The sequence below is a fragment of the Microtus oregoni genome, unplaced genomic scaffold (assembly GCF_018167655.1).
Source record: "Microtus oregoni isolate MIOR12 unplaced genomic scaffold, Mior012 000007F_ref0000211, whole genome shotgun sequence".
Taxonomy (NCBI): domain Eukaryota; kingdom Metazoa; phylum Chordata; class Mammalia; order Rodentia; family Cricetidae; genus Microtus; species Microtus oregoni.
The window spans coordinates 40,437,678-40,461,241 of NW_024543066.1; the positions used below are offsets into that span (position 1 = coordinate 40,437,678).

General features: G+C 44.7%; 1 protein-coding gene across 2 annotated transcripts in view; it reads left to right on the forward strand.

Annotated features, from left to right (window-relative positions):
* Nucleotides 1-23,564, forward strand: part of Rcan2 (regulator of calcineurin 2) — a 235,173-nt gene that overhangs the window by 197,363 nt on the left and 14,246 nt on the right. For both annotated transcript variants that reach the window (XM_041656016.1, XM_041656017.1), the window contains 2 exons: nucleotides 10,601-10,774; nucleotides 13,623-13,794. In XM_041656016.1, the coding sequence (XP_041511950.1) occupies nucleotides 10,601-10,774; nucleotides 13,623-13,794 (346 nt within the window). The remainder of the gene's footprint in view (nucleotides 1-10,600; nucleotides 10,775-13,622; nucleotides 13,795-23,564) is intronic.

Here is a 23,564-nt window from a genome sequence, read left to right on the forward strand (position 1 = left end):
GATGCTAACCTCAGATGATCATGGACAAGAAAGATCAGAGGAGAGGACTAGATGCCCCAGTGAAGGGCAAAGCTGTCACTGGCCCCCAAGAAATGCCCCGAGGGAAGGCAACTATCAATACTGTAACCAGAATGTGGCAGCTGAAAGAGAACTCTGGGCTAATTCCTTCATTAACATGTGAGCGTGAACACAGGCCCAGGGTGCCAGTTCGCAGAGGTCTGCACTCACATCGGTTCTCAGAGGGTTTGTCTGGCCTACCCTCCTCCTCATTCTATGGAAAACGACCTCCCTGCTACCCCTATGCTCAGGCATGCCTCTGGTCGGGTAAGAGATGCCATGGATGTTCTAGTTAGCTTCCTATTGCTGTGATAAGGACCATGACCAATAGCAACTTGGAAAGGAAAGGTTTTGCTTGGCTTATTTGTCCTGGGGCACAGTCCATCACCAAAGAAAGTCAGGGTGGGCACTCAAGACAGAAACATGGAGACAGGACTGAAGCAGGGACCGTGGAGGAAAGCGGCTTACTGGCTTGCTCCCAGGGTCACCTACACAGGAGTAGCACTGCCCACAGTAGGCTGGGTCCTCTCCAATGGATCCTTAATCAAGAAAATGCCTCACAGACCTACCTACAACCCAGTCCTAATAAGGTTCCTTCTTCCCAAACGACTCCAGTTTGCATCAAGTTGATAAAAACTAACCAGTCCACTCAGGGAGATCTAAAAACCCAAAGACACTCCCAAGTACAACCAAGTGCCACACACCTTGACCAGATGGGATGGGGCCAGTGTGCACCTCCAGAACAACTCTGATTGTGAAGGGAGAATCTTACCCAGAGAGTAACCTGTGGAGTCTGAGCTAACAAGGGTCCTAAGCCCAGATGTCATCTGCAGATTTCTGTCTTCATTCGGTTATCTGACTCTTGACACTGCTGAGCAGATGGCTGGGTTCCAAGCAAACCAGATCTAAGAGGGAAGGGATATCCTCAGCCATCGACTGTGTTTTGTTGGATGAAACTATGTGATTAATGGATGCATCAGTAGTAAGACCGGCTGGACTAGCTTCATGCTGGGAGACTCAAGGTTCTCTGCTCTTATTCTAGTGATTACACCTCCTGGGGAAATGATCAAGATCAGCTAAAAGACCAATACAGTGATCATGGAAAGATGTTTACGTATCTTCATTCTTGGTTCCTAGGACAAGAGACTAGGTTCCTTGAAGTAGCCAGGAGGGATGTGCCTTTTGGGGTGATAAAGAGAAAGATAAGGACCCTTGTTAGTCTCAGGTGGGAGCTGTCGAGGCAGCCTGTGCTTAGAAGGTGGGCACATTCCCAGAGGAGTAGTCACAATACGGTAGAGTTTATCACCAACAGTCAATGAAGTAGTGAGCTATGTCTATGTGAGGAGGCCTCCATATGAACCTAAAAGGTCAGTTCAGGATGCTCTTTGTGGAAGGCCTGGGAGTGTGCTATGCCTAGAAGCTTGGATGCTGTGTGTGTCTTTTCACGCATTTGCTCCTGTGTTCTTCACCAGGTGACTATTGCTAAGTTGGATCCTTTATAATGAATGGATAAGTGTAAGTTTGATGGAGGATAAATAGAAGCTTCTGGAAACTGACTGTTTGGAAGTATTGGGTCAGAAGCACATACCTTTTCTTGTGATTTGCATTCATACTGGGCATGGTCTTACAGAGCCTAGTCTCTTACCTGACACTGTCTCCAGGTAGATGATATTGTAAATTGTAGAGTGCCCAAGGGTGTCCAAATAGTTGGGGAATTGCTTCATGGGGAGGACCCACGTCTTAGTGACTGGAGTGGAGCATCTGGGAGTAGGGAAGAGCATGTAGGTTTCCCTGTACTCCACAGTCATGGGCACTGCAACTTAATTTAGCTAAACTGAAAACGTGGACTCTAGGCCCCTATGAGCGACTCCACACCACACGCCATACTTCTGGAAAGAAGTGAAGCTTCTTCCTTAGAACCCCTTCATTACATGGTCCTCTATTCTTCAGAAGTCCCCATGATGGGGTCACAGAGTTTCATATTTTCCCAAGAGTTGTGGCAGTTGTTTTTTGTTCTGATTCATTTAAAATTTCTTACTTTAATACCAAGCTTTATATTATTTTGATTCATGAGGGATTCTCCACATTGTGAATATTTGAACTCATCTTTGCTCAAAAGACCACTATCATTCCTGTAAATTATTTTAACTTGGGCTGTTTGGGGAAATCTGTTGGGATCCTTGATTTTGTTTCTGGTTTTTCTGTTTGTTTATTTGTTTCTGGTTTTAAACGCATGACAGCTCAGCGGAATAAAGGAAATGGAGACGTTCTGAATAAAGCAACCTACAGGCACAGCCTCACATGGCAATGCTATGTAGCCATATTGGGGATAGCAGACCAGAATGCACACAGGCCGTACAAAGTTCTGTGCTGAGAGAAGCTCGTAGAGAAACCATGTGGCGTTAGGAGGCTGAGGCTCGTGGCGTTAGGACGCTGAGGCTCCTTTGGGGAACTGGGATCTTGGTTTATCATTTTTCTCTTGCATCTTTATGAGAGGGAATTATGAACTCTATCCAGGCGCTCACCTTTTCTTTGTGTATGCCTGCAGGCCAGAAGAGGGAGGGCATCAGACCTCATTTCAGATGGTTGTGAGCCACCATGTGGTTGCTGGGAATTGAACTCAGGACCTTTGGAAGAGCAGACAATGCTCTTAACCTCTGAGCCATCTCTCCAGCCCTAAGCTCACCTTTTCTTAAAGCAGACCTGCAGCAAGAGGTCTGTCCATTGCTTTCCTCAGTGAAGAAAAGGTATGACTTTCTTGTAGAGATTGGATCGAATGATGTGTGTCGTTGACATGAGCATACCCCAGTGCCTCAGTTCCATGGAAATGGCAGAGCCTTCTCCAAGTAAGGCTGGAAGGAATGGCAAAGTCTTCCTCTGGTCCATGTTTGAGTACTGACGAATGGCTGATCTTTAGCTAAGACCAGTGTTACAGAAACCATCCTATGGACCACTGTTCCCTCAGTGGGGATGTTACAGCCTGAAACTGCTCCCTTACTAAGAAATGCCAGGAAGACTAGCTGATGTCTTTACGGTGCAATGCTGTACACGATAAACACATTGAGTTTCTTGGTTGTATATTAGTCCTTCTGTCACAGTCACAGAATCCACCCAGTGCCAGCTTTTCTGTGTCTGTATCTGTCATCTCTTCAATGCCTCTCATTTCTTTATCCCTATGTCAACACAGTCAGGTTCATAATGATCTTGCATTTAGGTAACACCAGGACCAGAGATGGAACAAGAGTAATAAAATGGGCTGAACTAAGAAATCAGGATGGATTAAACTTAGACCTAGGAATCACCACATGCGGGCTACCTATCCCCTCCACAGTTGCAGTCTTGACAGCGGGGCCTCTTGAGAGGCCGTGAAAGCCAGTATCACCCCAGCAGGTGGGGTTCTCCTTTGACTAGTCCCTGATAGCTGTGGAAAGGTGACAACTTGACAGTTTCTGGATTTCATCTGACAGATGAAAATCTTGTAATTCTGAGATGTCCAGTTCCTTATTAAAATAATTTAAGCCTATGGGGATCCTAAGAGTAAAACACTGGAAACTATGTAAGGAATATGACCTGGTTTCACAGGACACTAAAGGCTCCACTCAACATCCCACACAGCTGTCTCACAGATGCAGCAATGGTTTTTTTAGAATGATGAGGAAAATCTGCTTTGTCTTTGTCTAGGGAACTTCACGCTCCCTTCATATTAGCAGCTATGATATGTACGTGGCTATCTTGGGCTTTGCTAGCTGGCTGATTGTACTATCTAGCTTACGGTGGCTTCCTTTGTTTAGACAAAAACCTAACCCCAGTCGTGATAACATCACTTCTCTCTCAACTGTTTTAAGGAGTTAGGGAGAGAACCATCGGAAGTTAGGCTTGATGCCCTGTCTGCCTGACTGTAATTAAGACCTGTGTAACTGTTCTAGCCTTGTATACCATTCTCTAACTCCTCTTAGGTTCTCCAGCAGCATCCAGCAGACAATTCTCAGTCCCTCCTCAGTTTTACACAGCACACTGGGAAAGGCTATTGATTTAGAAAATAATGTTTGTGTTATTTTGTTCAGAAACACATTATCCCCTGCTCTGCCATGTGTGGTAACAAGGATGTGTCTCACTTTGCACATCATGATGGCCCCCATGTAAGGTGAGGACTCTGGACAGAACTGGGGGCCTAGTTTTAAGATCAGACTTTTCTGTTAAATTTTCATTTATTTTACATACCATCCACAGTTTCCTCTCCCTCCGCTCCCTCCGTTCCTTCCCTCCCCCACCTCCTCTATACCTCCCCATCCACTCCTCAGAAAGGGTAAGGCCTCTCCTAGGAGTCACCAAAGCCTGGCATATCAATTTGAGACAGGGCCAAACTCCTCCCCACTGCATCAAGGCTGAGCAAGCCATCCATCCCACTATAGGGAATAGGTTCCAAAGAGCCAACTGTATGCATCAGGGCCAGGTCCTGGTCCCAATTTCGGAGGCCCCACAAACAGATCAAGCTACACAACTGTCACCCTCATTAAAGGGTCTAGGTCAGTCTCATGCAAGCATCCTAGCTATAGGGATCAGACCCATCTTTGCCTTGTACCTTTGTGAACTATAAAATGCCTGAGAGTTTCTTTACCTTGTATGTGTTCACAAAGATGACAGGCACTATCTGAGCCAACTGCACAGAGGTCCTAACTCTGAGAAAATTCAGCTTCGCCAAACGCATCCTCTGGGCTCTAATTCCTGCTTCTCCCCTCCCCCTTTATCTGCTCTTATTTTATGTGTTTAGCAGATATGTTTGAATGCCTTGTAAATATGAGACACAAAGTGGCTGCAGATATGAAGTAAGAAACTTAAAGAAAACTTGCAGTCTGTAATGTTTTGGTGGGAGGTTCTCAGCCAGAACTTCAGCATGGATGGGAGAGGGGTCATTAAGTCTGACTCCTAGCCAAGGAGCTGTTGACAGTGGATGATGGAGGAGGAAGAGTGCATTTTCTTCCGGGATTCAGTCCCTGAGAGACTGCCCATGCTAGAGCAGGTGCCCCCACATCACACACATACAGGCAGCACTAAGTAGCACTAATTACTAAGTGAACTCAGCACATTCCCTTCTAAATGAGCCCATGAGGGGCTGAAGAAATGGCTCAGTGGTTAAAGAGTCCTGGCTGCTCTTGCAAAAGAACCAAGTTCAGTTCTCAGCACCTGCACGGTACCTCACAACTGCTTGTAATTCCAGTTCCTGGGGACCTTACACCCTCTTCTAGCTTCCAGGGATAACAGGCACATGCATCACATATTATGCTCATAAACATAAATACTCATAAATACACATAAATATAAGGAAATCTTTTTAAATGGGCACATGAAGTCAGGAGGGACAAGTAGTAGGGAGAAATGAGGGATACATTGGAAGGGAGGGAATAGGAAGGGAATTTGATCAAGATGCTATAGATGTATGAAATTCTTATACAAAATTAAAGAAAAAACATACATTAAGATTCCTCAAGTAAAGAGCTGATGGAGGATGGCTAATAAAGGAACTGCCTTGGCCCATTTTATTGGTTAGAGGATAGGTGGGAGGAGTAAACAGAACAGAACGCTGGGAGGAAGAGGAAGTGAGCTCAGACTCGAAAGCTCTCCTCTCAGGAGCAGACGCCTGAGAGAGACGCCATGCCCCACTCCCGGGATGAAGCTCCGACCCAGGATGGACATAGGCTAGAATCTTCCTGGTAAGCGCACCTTGGGGTGCCATACACAGATGATTAGAAATGGGCTAAATTAATATGTGAGAATTAGCCTAGAAGAGAATGGGCCAAGCAGTGTTTAAATGAATACAGTTTGTGTGTTGTTATTTCAGAGAATAAGCTAGCCGGGCAGGCGGCCAGGGTGCTGGGAACGCAGCCCCGCCACCCTTATTACAACAAAGAGCTAAGTACACAGGCTACATTTACCAAAACCAATCCATCAAAAGATAGAAAAGCCACAATCCAATGTCCCCCATGTAACGAACGGCACATACTGTGTGAGTGGAAGAGGGGAGCATTTGGTGTAGAGGGAGACACCAGGGGGAAAGGGGGATGAGGTTGAGTGACGGCACTGCGGGAAGAAAGAAGAACACAGTACAACATTTATGCAAATGCTTTAATGAAGCCCATTACTTTGGATGCTAACTTTTAAAAAGGAAAAGTCTCCTAGGGCTGGAGGATAGTTCAGAACTTGTGCAGCTTTTGCAGAGGACTCCAGTTTGGTTCCTAGTGCCCATTTCAGGTAGTTCACCAACTGTAACACCAGCTCCAGGTGATCTAGTGCCCTCTTCTGGCCTCTACTAGCACCTGCACACACATACACACATACACACACACAAATTTTTTAATAGCTGTGGTGTGTGTGTTGCCAATGATAAACCACAAGCTTTAAAGCCAAAATTAATGTGGGAAAATTTTAGCCACTAGAATTTTTGGTAATCAATATTATTGTCATTTTAAAATAGTGTGATTGCAGTGATCATTTTATAAAGTCATGTAATTTAGGGAAGCTATTTTACAAATTACAGTGTTTACTATTATAAAACCACATGGGGATTAAAAATAAACTCTACTGAATGTACAAGATTAGGTCAATGAGCCTTAATATAGTTAAAGCGCTGTTTGGCTGTAGCTTCAGCTTCTGAGCTGCAGTGACCTTTGGAAGCGACCACTTGTCAGGTGTTGACACGTCACGAGGAAAAGCTACATTCCTGAGAGGCTGATCCCATAATCCACATTTCCCCTTGCTTCTTCATACTCTCAAGCCACACCAACTAGTGTACCGGAAGGAGATGGAAGGGCAGAGGTGAGATGCTTTGCAACACAGAAAGCAATGACAATCTTGTGGCCATATCTTGCCATTTTTCTGAAAACAGAAATTTCCCATAATGAGCTAATGTTAACATAATAAACTTATTACCTTTGCTTGAAATGCATTTGCAAGTAGATATTTTCAAACTTCTCTTTTATTTCTGGTACAATAAATATTAAGAGAGGAAATCTACACTATGAAAATTCTTTAGACTCTTTAGTAATTTCTGAGAGTGCAACGTCCTAAGACTAAACATTGGAGAGAGGCAACATAGAACAGCACAGACCAGAAGCTACAGGGAGACCTCACAGCCAAATGTGAGGGGCTCCGCCCCGGGGAAAGCTTGCAGGTGGAGAACCACACTTGACTATGTGCTGGGCTTGATGGGCACTGGACATCAACATGGTTGTAGATTTGCTGTGATGGAGGGGGAAGACCCATGCAGCAGCTGGTCTTTCTATGTAATTGTTTTATCTATGGATACATTGATGGGCTCAATATGTTGCGTCTTTCTCTAGCCAAATTGTCTTATATACTGTTTATTGCCACTAATGGAAATGCCCCCCCCATTCTTGCTTGGCTAGATGTCACTCACCCCCACTGCAAGCTCATGAAAACTTGTAGGAAGGGCCTTCCAAGCACCTGGCAGATGTGTAGTAACATCACCCTGGATGTGAAGCCTCATATGGCTCAAGGAAGAACTTGGTTCTGAGCACTGAGCTGGACTTCCAAGTAAGGGCGTCAAGAGCTCCTTTGTGGCCCCATTCCCTAGACTGGGTCCTGAACTATGGAAGAGTGAAAACTAGCTTTAAACACAAGCAAGTAGCTTGGGTACATTGTTTCTTCTGCTCTTAAGAATGGGTGCCTGTGACTAGCTACTTGGTTCCTGCTATGACCTTCTCCCAAATGACAAACTGTAGCTTGGAGTTATAAGGCAAATCGACCATTTACTTTCTTATTTTCCTGGATTTTTGTCAGGATATTTTGTCACAGTTACAGAAATGACCTAGGACATTTATGTTAGAAGAAGCCAAGCCCAGGCAACAGTGGCATGGAAGAGTCTGTTGAAGATCGATAGGAAGGACAAAGCTAGTGCCACTGGTTGGCCAAGGCTTTTCAACATGAACAAAACAGAGGACCATTTGCCTGGAGCTCTTGTCCAGCTCTTAGTATTTGGGGTTGGCAGCTTGAACTGGTTAGCATGGTACTAAAACTAAGAAGCATGGTATTTAAAAAGAATAAAAGGAAAAGAGGAAGAGAGAGAGGAAGAGGAAGAAGAAGGAGAGGAGGAGGAGAAGAAGAAAAGGATACTCGATGGTGGACTAAACCTGCCCCCTGTTTTAGTCAGTCTGAGCCGCTCAGCTTAGGCCCTGGAGAGGAGATGGGGAGATGAAACCTCCCTACTGGGAAGATAAGTGACCCAGAGACTGGACTCAAGAATTTTGCTCTAAAGCACATGCTAGATGTAAAATGCATTTTTAAAATTTAACCCCTCTCATTCCTGAGGATTCACATAACTAATAAGTAATCAAAACACTGTGTTTTGGTCATCTCAGAGCAATCACACTGTGCAGTGTGTGTGTGTGTGTGTGTGTGTGTGTGTGTGCGCATGTGTGTGTGTGCATGCACGTGTGTGTATGCTAATTGTCAGAATTCCTATCTAGAAAGACACAGGACTGGGAAAAAGAATCCCTTCATGAGCCTTTTGGAGTGGCCCAGTCTTTGGGGCTGGCCTATCCCAAGACTTGAAAGATGAGGTGGGGAAAACACTGGTCTGCCTATGGCAAGGAAAGATGATTGGTTTGCTATTGTCAGGGGAAGGAAAAAAAACACGACAGGCTGAGCTGAAATCTTATAGATGCCAGAGAGACAGGAAGCCCTTCCCTGGCAACAGAAGTCTGGTCTAGAAAGCCACAGGGCTCATGGTCTCCAAACCCCATTTCATATCTTGATTCTCTTCCATGTGGTCACAGCTTCAGCCACAGCGTCGTTGTGTAGCCACCCTTCTCTGGCTGACGCTAACACTGTTCTTCTGTCAGTCTTGTTTTGGGATTATTCATGTATTCACAGTAGCTCTGTAGCCAGGGTCCCAAGGACTTCCACTGGTCTTAACCTACTGAGTGAGCTGGGAACATCAAATTGTAAAATGATGTCACTGAGGAGGGAAAGGGTAACTTCATAATCCATCAGGTTAAAATTCTATGCGCTTCAGGCTAAAGAGAAGGCTCAGTAAATAAGGAACCTGCTGTGGATTCCTGAGCACCCAATTAAAAGTCAGGGATGGTGACATGTGACTATGACCCCCGTGCTTGGGGTGGGACAAGGATAAGTGGGTGCCAGAGCTCATTGCCCAGCCAGCTGAGCTGAAGTAATGAGTCCCGGTTCACTGAGAGACTGTGCTTCAGAAACTGAGGTGGGGAGGGATGGAGGAAGATGCTGAGCATCAAATTCTGGCTGCCCCCTATGCGCAGCCCGCCGGACTATCTCCAGCACACTCACAATGTTCTATGAATCCCACAGAATCCGCTGCTCAGACAGTTCTTCATCTCCTTGTTATGACAAAATACTGTTGACGGTTGGGATTTTAAAATCGGGATGTTTTTAATTATAAAAATGACTCTCTTAAGACATGTTTCTCTCTTAGGAATGTACAGTGCTCAACTTACACTGGTTTTCTAGTGGCAAGTTCCTTTTTAAGGCTAGGAAGAACTTCAAAGATGGTGTTAATTTTATACACAAATGTTTAGTTCTTTAATTTTTCTTTTTTTATTTTTCTTTTTTGACCCTTCTCTGTAGGCAAAAGCCACTCATTTGTTACCTGGCCGCTCAGACCACAGAAACAATATTATTTGCAATACTGCTTCACCAATAGCTTAAGTATCTTTCTAGCTGGCTCTTATATCTTAAATTAATCCATTTTTATTAATCTGTGCATCACCGGCAAGATTCTAGCACATCTGTCTCCTGCAGTAGCTACATGGTTTCTCACTGATTCTGTCTACTCTCTCCTCTATCTTCTTGGAATTCCCGCCTTGCCCTATTCTGCACTGCAACAGACCCAAAGCAGCTTCTTTATTAACCAATGGCGTTCACAGCATACAGAGGGGAATCCTGCACCACCTCTCTTCTGGGTGATCTTTGTCTGTGTTGACCCCTCATGTTAAATTTTTACGTCAGAACAAAATGACCCCCATCTCTGTACCTTTCTAACACCTAGGGAGAGACCAAGCCTTGCATCAAATGAACATGCTAGTGGTTTCTTTTCAGTTGAATTAAAATTGTGTATTGAATCAAACTTTTCAAAGTGCTGCTTTGTATTACGACATCTTGGCTACGCTGCAGGAATAAAAAGCCAAACCTTAGTGGTTTAATGAAATAAAGGTTAGTTGGTTTAGTTCTTTAATTTTTCTTTTTTTATTTTTCTTTTTTGACCCTTCTCTGTAGGCAAAAGCCCCTCATTTGTTACCTGGCCGCTCAGACCACAGAAACTATATTATTTTTACTATGCCACAACAAAGTTGGCTACAAGATGGAACGGGTGTATGGAGAACACCGCTTCTCTTTCTCACAGCTACCCACACTAAGGAACCGCCTGTAGGGTCACTGTGCCTTCTGTTTTAACTTTCTGTTCTCAACAGCCCACCAAGGTGACATGCTCTTATCACTAGACATGATCCAAGACCCACGACCAATAGATTTCTTTCTATGTTTGTTTTTTTATCAGGAAAAATTTGAGGGACTATTCCGGACCTATGATGAGTGTGTCACGTTCCAGCTGTTTAAGAGTTTCCGACGCGTCCGAATAAATTTCAGTCACCCCAAATCTGCAGCCCGTGCCCGGATAGAGCTTCATGAGACCCAGTTCCGAGGGAAGAAACTAAAACTCTACTTCGCACAGGTAACTTTTCACCCCGCTTTTTTTGGCCCACTGGTATAGATCACGTGTTGCCTTACAGAAGAAATAGGTTTGCTTCTCAGCTCCCACATGGTGGTCCACAAACATCGGGTGCTGTCTTCCGACCCCTTACAGTACCGGGAGCACGTGTAGTGTATATACATACATGTGGGAAAACATTCATGTTCATAAAATAAATTTTTTAAGCATTGTTAATTTAAGAATTATAAATTAAAATGTAAATGGGGACCTGAAGAGATAGTTCAACAATTAAGAATACTGGCTGCTCTTCCAGAGAACCAGGGTCTGATTCCTAGCATTGTCTGAAACCCCAGTTACTAGGGCTTCAGTCCTTCTTCTGACCACAGGCATTACACATGCGTGAATTGGTTTGCTGTTATAATTAGTCCACTAACATAGAAATTCAGTGGTTATGTAAGACCTGAACAAGATAAACCAGTCAACATTCCAGCTTGGAGAGAAAGGGGGGACCATGAAGTGGGAGATCCCCACCTCCAGCTGAGAGGCTTTAGACAGTTGATGTGTGCTAGGGGAGGAGGAGGCAGTTTCTTTGTGGGTGTGACCTCTGGTAGGTGGACCATGTTCCCGTGGATGGTCCCATGCCCATGGGCAGCACAAATTAGACTCCGGAAACATGAAAACATAAAGGACATGAGGTTGGGAGGAGAGAGGAGTGGCCGCTTATATGATCAAATACATTTATACATGTATGAAATTCTCAAACAGTTTTTTAAAAAGAAAAGAAATAGACACAGATCCTGAGTCACAAATAGAGAACATCTGTGTCTGAGGACAGGGGCTCTAAGAACGACCAAGCTGAGCTTTAGCTAGGACAAGTCACAGACGCTCTCTGGGACTCAGGGTTCCCATCTGTAAGATGGGCTGATGACATTACCAACTCATACAGCTTCCACGATGATGACATGGAAGACTGCAGTGGTACCGGTGTTCAGGTAAAAAGGCACAGTACCAGCTAGGAGCTGCAATAGAAGTGATCTCACCACAGGGACTCCTAACCTTCCTAAAAAGGGTTATGATTAAAATTTAAATGATAGGTTTTATAGTCTGCTAAAACTATCTAATGATTCAGACTCATAACAAAGAGTTATAAATCTATGAAAATTAATTTCATGCTTTGCAAAAAGCAAACGCTCACTGTTCTAAAGAGGGATGGGTAGTTCTTGGGGATGTTCATGAGGTTCTCAGCCCTAGACAGTCAGTATCTGTTATCTCTATCAAGGCCTCATCCATCACTAGGCAACAGTAACCTTGCAAATGATCTGTGAGTGTGGCCAACTCTGGACTGCACAAATATGGCTCAGTGGAAAGATCCCAGGCATCAGCTGAGATTCCTGTTAAAACCCTACCTCTCTCACAAATCCATGTAGCTAGGACAAATATCAATCATCATTTATTAAAACCTGCATCAGGATCAGTAGTGATGGTGTATGCCTGCAATCCCAGCATGCTAGAGCCTGAGACAGGGAGGCTTTGCATTCAAGGCCAGCTTGAGCTATGTAGGGAGATCCTATCTCAAAACCAAAAGACTGTGTGCATGTATGTATATGTATTTATGTGTATATGCAGTATAGGATGGATAGATTAGGTTCCATTAAAAGATAATATTGAGCTACCATGTGACTCCACAATACTCCTCTAGGTACTAAAATTAGGGAATTCAAACAAATATGTAGGCAGCAATATTCACAGCAGCCCTGTTTACAGTAAGTCAAAAGTGAGAGCAACCTAAGGTTATTCAACAAATAAAGGGATAAAGAGACTGTGGTATGTTTGTACAAAGGATTATTATTCAGTATAAAAAGAAATATTGAGACCAGGCATTGGTGGTACACACCTTTAATCCCAGGACTCAGGAGGCAGAGACAGGCGGATCTCTGTGAGTTTGAGGTCATCTTGGTCTACAGAGAGAAGGACAGGCTCCAAAGCTACATCGAGAAACCCTGTCTCAAAAAACAGAGAGAGAGAGAGAGAGAGAGAGAAAGGAATGGAAAAAATTTTAAAAAGGAAGATTGATAATCTGTCACCAAATAATGAGTCTTTAAAATGCAATAGAAAGCTGGACACATGGACACAAAAGCTCATCTGCTCAATGGTTCCATTCTTATAGAATGGGTGAGCCCACAGATGTAGACACAGCCTGACCACCATCAGGGGATAGTAGGAGACTACAGGGTAGTCTTTATTTAAGGGGTGTATAGTTATACTTAGGGCAATGGGAAGGATTAGGGCTGTGGTTTTCTACCTTCCTTATGCTGTGACCCTTTAATACAACTCCTAGGGTTGTGGTGACTACTGATCATAAAATTATTTTCTTTGCTACTTCATAACTGTGATTTTGCTATTAATATAAATTATAATGTAGATATCTGTGTTTTCTGATGATCTTAAGTGACCCCTGTGAAAGTGTCATTCAACTCCCAAAAGGGGGTGCAGGGTACAGGTTAAGAACATCTGGGTTGGGAGTTCAGTAGAGTTGCAGCAGTGTGTAACAGACACAAACAAACAAACAAAAAAAAAAAACAAAACCAGAAACTGGGAGAGGAAGATGGTCCCCGAGGAAGGACATCATGTACACCCTCCCGAGCGCTCACGGCATACTGCCAGGGCAGGGCTCGGCAACACGTTTTAGGAGCCCTCGAGGAGACCCTGGTGCTTAGCAAAGGATGGCAACTTCTGTGTTGAGTACCAGCTCAGAAAATGAGTTCATGGAGTGCAGCTAGGCAGGACTGCCACTGATGTCCGGTCATCGGTGAAGCCCTGCCCAGCGGAAGGCACGGAAAATCACGTCTCGTTCTCCTCTGTTCAAAAGGTCCAGACCCCCGAGACAGACGGAGACAAACTGCATTTGGCACCCCCACAGCCTGCCAAACAGTTCCTCATCTCGCCCCCTTCGTCTCCTCCTGTGGGCTGGAAGCCCATCAGCGATGCCACGCCGGTCCTCAACTACGACCTCCTTTATGCTGTGGCCAAACTAGGACCAGGTGAGTGTGGGGCCCTTCGTAAAACTAAGCATTTGTCAGCAAGCTAGAACTGCCAAACAAAAATGAGCGAGCTTGCTCGCAGAGGTTTCCCAATCCCATCCTGCATTTCTAATGGAGTCCTTGCTCCCCGTGGACAGTGGGAGGGGGAATGATGGATGGGAATGCAGTGCCCAGCTCTGCGCCTTCTGCAGAGCAATGCAGGAGCTGCACTAAGAAAACTCTGGTTCTGGGTTGCAGTGCAGGACTTTAATGCAGAGGCAGCACCCAGTGCTGGGATTTCTCTGTGCATCCTGAGGTCTGCAGAGAAAGATGTTCTCTCGGCTGGCAAGAGGCTAACATGCTGCTTGACCAGTTTTATTACTGCTACAGATATCAGTATGCACCCTGGCATCCTCTGCACCGAGACATCCTCCTTATCAAAATGAAGCTCCAAGTCCTGCAGGAAGTCAGTGATAGCAGCCTCTCTCCATTGTCTCTCTCTCTCTGTCTCTCTCTCTCTGTCTCTCTCTCTCTCTCACACACACACACAGAGAGAGAGAGAGAGAGAGAGAGAGAGAGAGAGAGAATATCCTCCTTGTTCCAATGTTGACATATCTAAGCTTATCTGCTCATTCCAGTCACAGGTATTTGCTACCATACTTTACTTTCCCTCTCCTCTCTGGACAGATGTTTGAATTATTCCCAAGTTTTTGTATTACCATCAAAGCTACTGTTATCATTCTCGTATATATGTCTTTCTGCACTTGGCTGATGTTATTTCAGATTTTCCAGCCAGTGGTGATACCATCTCCAATTTCAGTTGGCGAAGCTTCTTTGTACTCCAAATGACTTTTCCTTGTCTTCTACAAGGAGAGGAAATAATTGGAATGGGAGGGGCTAAAACTAGCCCTGTAGAGATGAGGGATGAAGACTGGCTCATAAGTCAGCTCTTTGTGCTGGTGGTTCTTCCAGGGTGACCGGGACTTTGAAAACACAACCCCTAAGAGAGGTAAAGTTCAGAAACCTCCCATTTGGTCCAGATTCAGCCATCTCAGAAACCCAGATTCTCGTATACGCCATACTTTGTCAACCATGGGAATGAGAGTGAGCAACGGTCCTTGTTTGCCAAGGATGGAAAGATTCCTGGGATTTCTGTGCTAAACCCAGGAAATTCTCAAGAAGAAAAGGACAGCCTACTGTGTTCTCAGATGAAGATGGGGGCTGATTTGATTAAATCATTCTCTGTGAGAATGACTGCCCATTGGGTGTGGGGCCTGCCTCAGAAGGAAGCTTCTCCTGGAGGACCAGTGAGCCACTTGGCTTCTGGGACCTTAGAAATGACCCTGGTTTCACCCTCAGAGAGTCACTGTGGGAAGCAGCAGGTGTGTAGAATGGGCTGGTAAACAAGGAAATGGATTTAGGAGTATCTGATTCACTTCTTAGTGTACTGAATCTACAGTCTCCACCCAAGGAGGGCCATGGCTGTGTAGGGCAGTAGCATGGCGGCATATGCAAAGTCAGGTCTGCTCACAGCAGGAAGCCTCTCCAGCCCAAGGGATCCTGCGGGGTGCCAGCTTGACTCAGCTTGAGCAAGCACACGATTGACCAGTCTGGATAATTGTTCTGCATATTAGCAAATCGTACTTCCTGTGGAATCACCAAGACCCCGGCTGGCTGACTTGCATTTTACAGGACTGCAGACTGGAGGCCCCAGGGTGAGAACATAAATTGCTGAGAACACACTCAGGGTTGAGCTCATTGTCCTTCATTTACATCATCCTACAACTCTGTGTGTGTGTGTGTGTGTGTGTGTGTGTGTGTGTGTGTGTGTGTAGGCCAGAAGTCAGACTCTGGTACTGCTCTTTAGGTACCATCTGCCTTTTCTGCTTTCAGGTTTGTTTGTTTGCTTGCTTGCTTGCTTGCTTGCTTGCTTGTTGAGAAAGGATCTCACCTGGCCTGGAGCTCACCAAGTAACTAAGCTGACTGACCAGTGAGTCTTGGAGATCCATCTGTCTCTACCTCCCCAGCACTGAGATTACACACGTGCACCACCATGCCCGCATGTGTCTTGGAGATCAGGTGCTCATGTTTACACGGCAAGCATTGAGCATATTCCATCCTGGTCTTTCCTCTTTACCGAAGCGGCCCCTTGGTATGAAATGTACTGAGATTGCAGCTCAATTGCTCTGTGCTCCACCTACTTGGGGCTGATAGTCCAGTGAAGTTCTAGAAATTCTAGTCACTTTTGTTTTTATCAGGGATGTAAACTTTTATTTGGAGTCAGTGCCAACAGAGAGTGGTACAGAGGGGTGAGGGCCAGACTCAGTCACCTTTACTGGTTCACAGTCCAGGGCCTAGAGGTGATTCTTAAGGACAAGTGTGACCTAAAAGACAGCAAGAAGGGACACTGGGAGCAGGGATTGGGCCCTGGTAGGGATACTTATGGAACCTGCCATAGAGGAGGTTGGGAGGAAATGCCTCAGACCGTCAGGAAGGGAGGGTGATTCTTGTGAGAGATGAGCAAAAGCAATTGACAGCATTCAAACGCAGGGTAACCTATGACCTTCACCTTCCTGCCTCACATAAATGTACCTCATCCCATTTTGCAAGTTCCCTGGAGCTAATGTCACCCCATGTCACAGACTACAGGACAGAGCTGTGGGAAAACAGATGGGCTTCCCCAGAGTGGTGCAGCTGGATGGTTTCCGAGCCTCTTCTGATTCCCGGCAGTGAAGCTCCACCCCTTGGCCAGATTCTCTTCTGTTATGGAGTATCACCAACTTTAGGCTGTTGTACTTGAGAGCACTGGGTAACTTCTGTTCTAACCCTGAGCTGGTGGTGATCTTCAACACCATGCCAGCCTTCCAGAAAGCCTGACCCAGTGTGCAGAGTGCACAACGATGGGCCCATTCATGGCCATGTGCCATAGCAAATGCCAAGGTTGCCAGTATCCAGGGTTTCCTCCTCTACAAGGACAAACTGGTATTGTCCTTGGAACATCTGCCACTTGGATGGATTTTTGGGGCATTATTGTCTGCATTCCTTGCCAGTAGTTTGAGGCCGTTTCTCTTTGCTTCCACATCCCGTGTGGATAAATGACTTGTATCCAATAATGAAGCCGAAAATATCATAGAGGTCATATTAGAGGCCATGAATATCACTTCTCTGTTGCTGAAACAGAACACCCAAGACTCGATGATTTATAGAAAGAAAGAGGTTTATTTCAGCTAGTGGTTCTGGAAGCTAGGAAGTCCAAGGACCTAATGTCAGCATCTGCTCAGTTCAGGTGTCACCCAGATGACGCAGGCAGCCAGGTGTGGGAGAGGTATTCTTTATTCCCAGGCTTTGGGAGACAGAGGCAGGAGGATCTCTGAAGTAATAAGGGCGGCGGGGCCGCGTTCCCCCAGCACCCCGGCCGCCTGCCCGGCTAGCTCAGTCGGTAGAGCATGAGACTCTTAATCTCAGGGTCGTGGGTTCGAGCCCCACGTTGGGCGCCATATGAAGTAATATGAGCGGCGGGGCTGCGTCCCCAGCACCTCGGCTGCCTGCTCGGCTAGCTTATGCCCCGAAATAACAACACACAAACTGTATTCATTTAATTACTGCTTGGTCCATTCTCTTCTAGGCTAATGCTCACATATTAATTTAGCCCATTTCTAAACATCTGTGTGTAGCACCCCAAGGTGCGCTTACCGGGGAGATTCTAGCCTAGTCCATCCTGGGTCCGAGCTTCATCCCGGGAGCGGGGCATGGCGTCTCTGCTGAGGCATCTGCTCAGGAGAGCAGAGCTGTGGAGTCTCTGACCTCACTTCCTCTTCCTCCCAGCATTTTGTTCTGTTTTCTCCTCCCACCTATCCTCTAACCAATAAAATGGGCCAGGGCAGTGCCTTTATTAGCCAATGACCTTCCTCCATCATTTCCCCTTTTTCGGTTTAAACAAAAAAAAAAAAAAAGGCTTTAACTTTAACATAGCAAAATTACATATAACAAAACAGTTATCAAGTAAAAGTTACAATAATCTTTATCATAACTAAGGAAAACTATAACTAACTATTCTTAACTCCATCAAAGACTCCAGAAAGATATAATATTACTTAAGTAAACAAGAACAAAGAAACTTCAAACTCTAGAAAGGACAAAGACATCTCGCTGCCTGGACAGTCACCCAAAGTTCTTTTGTACCGTTGGGGCATCCATCTTCAGCCTTCAGGCCCATGGTATCCAGCAGACATTTCCATAAAGCAGGAAAATTCAAAGTCAGTTCAGTCACTATCTGTTGTGTCCTGCAGAATGTCTCGCAGACTCTTTCATGAATCAGGAACCCCGAAAGATCATCTCACCTTAGGCAAGTTCAGCAGTCCTCTCTCTGCGGGTTCTCTGTGTCCAGTTTATGCAATAGTCCAGGCAAGAGCAGTTTCTTGCCCAAATGGCTATCAAACTCCATAAGGATCCTCTTCGATGCCCATCTTCCTCTTGAAGTAGATTGGTGCTGCCAGGAGCAGAGTGTCTCATTGTCATGAAAAGTCCTCAGTTATTAAAACATTTAAAATGCCATATTCTATAATCTTTGAAAAATATGAAGAATGCCTATCTAAAATATATCTCTATATATCTAGAAAATCTAACTAACATGACTACAAGCTTTACTATTATCGATGATTATCCATTAACAACCTTTATTTCTTAATTATACAGTACATATTTAAATGAACTACACAATCACAATACCTTAATCAAAATCAGAAACACTTATACATATAACAAAATTGACCTTAAATCTCTATCAATAAAGCAAAATCTATACTAATGCAAATTATTCATATCTATATCATATCCCCCTTTAAATGTAAAAGAACGTTTATAAACCATATTTGGGAACATGGGCGCAGTTTTTTCTCTCCAAACTGCTTCCTGCTGAATGGGGGCGTCGTTAATTAGGTCTTTCATGGTATAACCTGTGTGCTAGCTTCATCTCAGTTGGCAGTTGAGCGAAGCAATTTTTTGAAGGCGTGCACAGGAACCATTCAGGAGGGCGTGGTCCATCATACCAAATCGGAATAGAAGAAGTGAACAGCGACTCATCCTCTGTGAAAACAAAATAAGAAACTCCTTTCCAAAGTATCATATCCTTAGATCCAAATTTACAATATCTATGTTGGATTAGTTCAGAAGCATTTATAAATAAATATCTTTTAGCAGCTGTTGCTCCTTCCTCAGCATTTAAACGATTCAAAGAGAGCATAATAGCATACAGTATCAAGATTCTCTGTGTATTTTTCATCTTTGTTCGTTTTATTTTAACCTCTATTTTGTTTATTTTTACTTTTAACTTTTTGCTTTTTGAGATAGGTTCTCTGTATCTTTGACCTGAAGTAACTCTGTAGACCAGGCTGTCTTTGAACTCTCAGAGATCCGCCTGTCTCTGCCTCCCAGGCATTCGGGATTAAAGGTGTACACTACTACACCTTGAACTCACAGAGATCTGTTTGTCTCTGCCTTCTAGGCACTGGGATTAAAGGCGTGTGCTACCACACACAACAACTCTCTTCCTTTTTTTTTTTTTGTTACTTTAAGAACTTTAAATTTTAGTCTGCATGTATTTTTAACACACTTTAAACCTTTTAGAAATTTTCTTTGTCTTTGAATCTCTCTTTACTGTATATCTCTCTTTTTCTGACCACACGAGTCTTTAATTTACCAAGCAATATCAGTAGGACTAAAGGCGTGGCTTTGCCAGCTAGATACAGTCCATTCCTTAGCTTTCCAGCCTCATGGCGGAGGTACTGGCTGTAGCCAGCAAGCGAGCTTCAGCAGCCTGTGCTTGCAAACCGCACAAACCGCCTGCGAAAAAGAGTCAGAGTTTGTCCTGGCAGGACAGCCCAGAAAGCCAGCATTTTTAAACAGCGTAGCTTTTTTCCTGCTACGGCTGAAAACCGAAAAGCATGTGTTCAGCTTTTCGTCAACACCTTTTAAGTGTTTCGTGGCAGGACCTCTTAATGAGCTGCAGGCTTTGCAGCTAAAGCTGAGTCAGGAAGCCTCTCTTAGATGAGGTGCTTGCTTGCCTCTAGCAGGCAGAGTAGAACCGAGAAATTGCTGCTACCAAGAAACCAGGCACAATGCTTTCATTTTGTTCTAGAATTATTTCCCAAGCTGTCTCAGGCTTTATGTGGAAGCAGTTGCCCCACGTTGGGCGCCATATGAAGTAATAAGGGCGGCGGGGCCGCGTTCCCCCAGCACCCCGGCCGCCTGCTCGGCTAGCTTATGCCCCGAAATAACAACACACAAACTGTATTCATTTAAAGACTGCTTGGCCCATTCTCTTCTAGGCTAATTCTCACATATTAATTTAGCCCATTCCTAATCATCTGTGTGTAGCGCCCCAAGGTGCGCTTACCAGGGAGATTCTAGCCTAGTCCATCCTGGGTCCGAGCTTCATCCCGGGAGCGGGGCATGGCGTCTCTGCTGAGGCATCTGCTCAGGAGAGCAGAGCTGTGGAGTCTCTGACCTCACTTCCTCTTCCTCCCAGCATTTTGTTCTGTTTACTCCTCCCACCTATTCTCTAACCAATAAAATGGGCCAGGGCAGTGCCTTTATTAGCCAATGACCTTCCTCCATCAGATCTCTCTGAGTTTGAGCCAGCCTAGTCTACAGAGCAAGTTCCTGGCCTATATTCTTTCATATCTATAAAGTGAGACCCTGTCTTTAAAACAAAAACAAACCCACAGAGGCTATGAGTTTGGGGCATGTTGTGTAACAGCCCACACTATGCTAACTGATCTAAGTCTCATGGAAATGAGACTAGCATTAGTCCATTCATTGGTGCTCAGTCATCATCACCCAAACCCTTCCCAACACTGCTGCACTGATCCAATGTGTGACTGTGCTATAGCACAGGCTATCTCAGGCACAATATAGAGGGATCAAGACTACACATTACCTATATCTTCCCCTTACCTACATGTCTGTCCTATCCCCCAACAAGGTGTCACAGCAGAGTAGATAGATAGATAGATGATAGATAGATAGATAGATAGATGATAGATAGATAGATAGATACAGATGATAGATAGATAGATAGATAGATAGATAGATAGATAGATACAGATGATAGATAGATAGATAGATAGATGGATGATAGATAGATAGATAGATAGATAGATAGATAGATAGATAGATAGATAGATAGATATAGATGATAGATACAGATATAGATAGACAGACAGACAGACAGACAGACAGACAGACAGTAGTTGTTTTCCTTGCACACATACTCACTTCTCTTTGTGGACATTCCCTGTTGTTCAATGTTGACTCTTCCCTGACATTGAAAAAGGAATGTTTATGCTTTATTAACATTGGTATTCTCAGCTCCCAGTCATACCTGGCACATAGTGGATACTCAATAAATATCAGATAGCTGAATGAATAAATAAATCGATACCTCAGATATTAGGCTGCCTAGAGATGGTGTCTTCAGCAGCAAATTGCTGCTTTCTGTGGCTCTAGCCAGACAAAGTCAGATAGCAGTTAATTAATGTTTGCAATAACAAAAGGACTTCCAGCATCGCCATTAGAAATGATTTCATTAAGTTCATTTCTTTAATCCTTTCACAGTGTCATTTCAGGGACAAATTATAACTCAATTCCTGAGTTCCAGGTTATTTTTAATATAATATTTTTTTATTAATTCTTCAAGAATTTCATACAAAGTATTCTGACCATAATCACCCCCACTCCTCTTCATAACTCTGCCCAGACCCTCCCTCTCCCTCCCCACCCATTCCAGCGTTGTAAACCTTTCTTTCAGTAACCCACAGAGTTAACGTTGTGGGCTGTCCATATACTCATGAATATGCGGCTGTCTTCTGCCACATAAACCATCTACCAGGGCCCACACCCTTAAAGGAAGCAGAGTCACACCACCCCAGAGGCCAACAATTCATAGCCTCCTCATCGTGGCTGGGTGTCCCTGAGCTTCTTTCCTCTCCTTTCTCTAATGTTGCCTGGCTTGGTCCTGTGAAGTCAGCTACAGCTCCTGTGAGCTTATGAGGGCAGAGGTGGAGTAATATACAGAAGACACCTGTCACTCCATCCTTCCCACCTCTTACTCTTGCAATCTTTCTACCTCCTTGCCCCCAATGATCCCCAAATTCTGGGAAAGGGTGGATGGATAGATATCCCTTCTGGCTAAGCACGCCCCAGACATTGACTCTCTGCACTTTGATAACTTTTAAGTTTCTCCATCAGCTACCATCCACTGCACATACCCCAGGTTTTTGGGGGGCCTGTAGCACAGAATTTTCTCCCTTCTTCTTTGTTCATGGGGTCTTTACAGTCCCTATGAAATGAGGGCTTTCTGTGCTTCTGATCCAGAGGCAGTAACATGGGTTCTGACCTGGAAGTGAGTTAATGAGCTAACACTATCCATTTCTGTGTGTTTTATGATATCTGCTATTACCAATTTGAGAAGCAGTACAGGGTTCTGTTCTTTTCATAATGTAGTAGGAAAGAGAGGGAAAATAAAATCACAAACCCAACAAAAAGAGTGGACAGAAATGGTGAAGAGAGGGCCTGCCACCCAGCTAAACAGGAAGAGGGTCTGAGCAGATGCCAATTGCCAGCCCTTTGTTCTGCTCTCAGGAGGGCGCAGAAGGTCATGCTCATTGCCACTGAGAATGCCTGCAGGGAGAGAGGAAAACATTGTCTATTTCCTTCTCCCCTCCTGCTATTTTTAGCTCTGCTTAGCAAGATCAATTTTAGTTAACTGCAGAGGAGGGTTTTAAATGGTACTTCAGTTTCAAGTTGCCCACGTCGGCTATATTTAGATTCCCCCCCCCCCCCGAATTCTACTCTATCAAAACATGTCATAGTAAAGAATCTCTGCTGTGGTGGCTGCTTAGCACCCCGTTTCCCTCGAGTGGAAAGTATCTGCCACTAATTAATGTAACTCACAAGGAAGACATATCTATTCCAAGCTCTGATTCAGTGGTAAGGACATATTCTTTTTCAAATATATATGAGCACCTATATTTGGGGTGTGTGACATGAATATTGCATGAAGATTCTCTGCACATTTCAAGATGGCTATACAATGATCAAAGGCATGAACCGCACCCGCAGCAGCCAGCTCCCCCGTTTCCAGTCAGCATGGTCTCCGACCATGGCTCCACACACAGGGAATCTGCAGCGCTCACCCCCCAGCAGGTGTCCATCAGTTTCTGTGTCCTCTCCAGGAGTTTACCCTGAAGGGCTACACGTGTAAAGGGCCCTTTCTTCTCCACATGCTCCCTGAGTGTTATCTTCAGTCCTGCGAGTGGCGACATAAAATCCTCCTAGACTTATTTCATCTGCACTTCTTCCTCCATCTTTGTACCATAAAATTGGGTCCTTGGTCTATGGATACGTCCTGTGAAGTTCCCTGGGTCCTACGGGTCTCAGGAGGGGCCTAAGATAAATGGCCACCACCATTCAGCATGAAGGAGAACCCTCTGGAAGAGGTAGACAGCTCTTGTGATAAATTCCCTGGGAATTCTTCTTCTTTTTGTTCTTTTGCCATCTTCAGAAATGGGACAGGCAGGGAGAATGCTCGCCATCTAGGTGAGTGGCGGTTTCCTATCACGAGTTGCTATTATACCTACCTCTGCTGGGAAGTCACTCGGCACCACTTGGTCCTTTCACGGTTGCACAGTAACAGCGACACAGTAGTACCCAGCCTGAACTGAAGCACTCTGCTCTTCTCCAGGGCTAACCAACATTAAACATAAACTTGTGTAAACATCAAGGAATCAGAG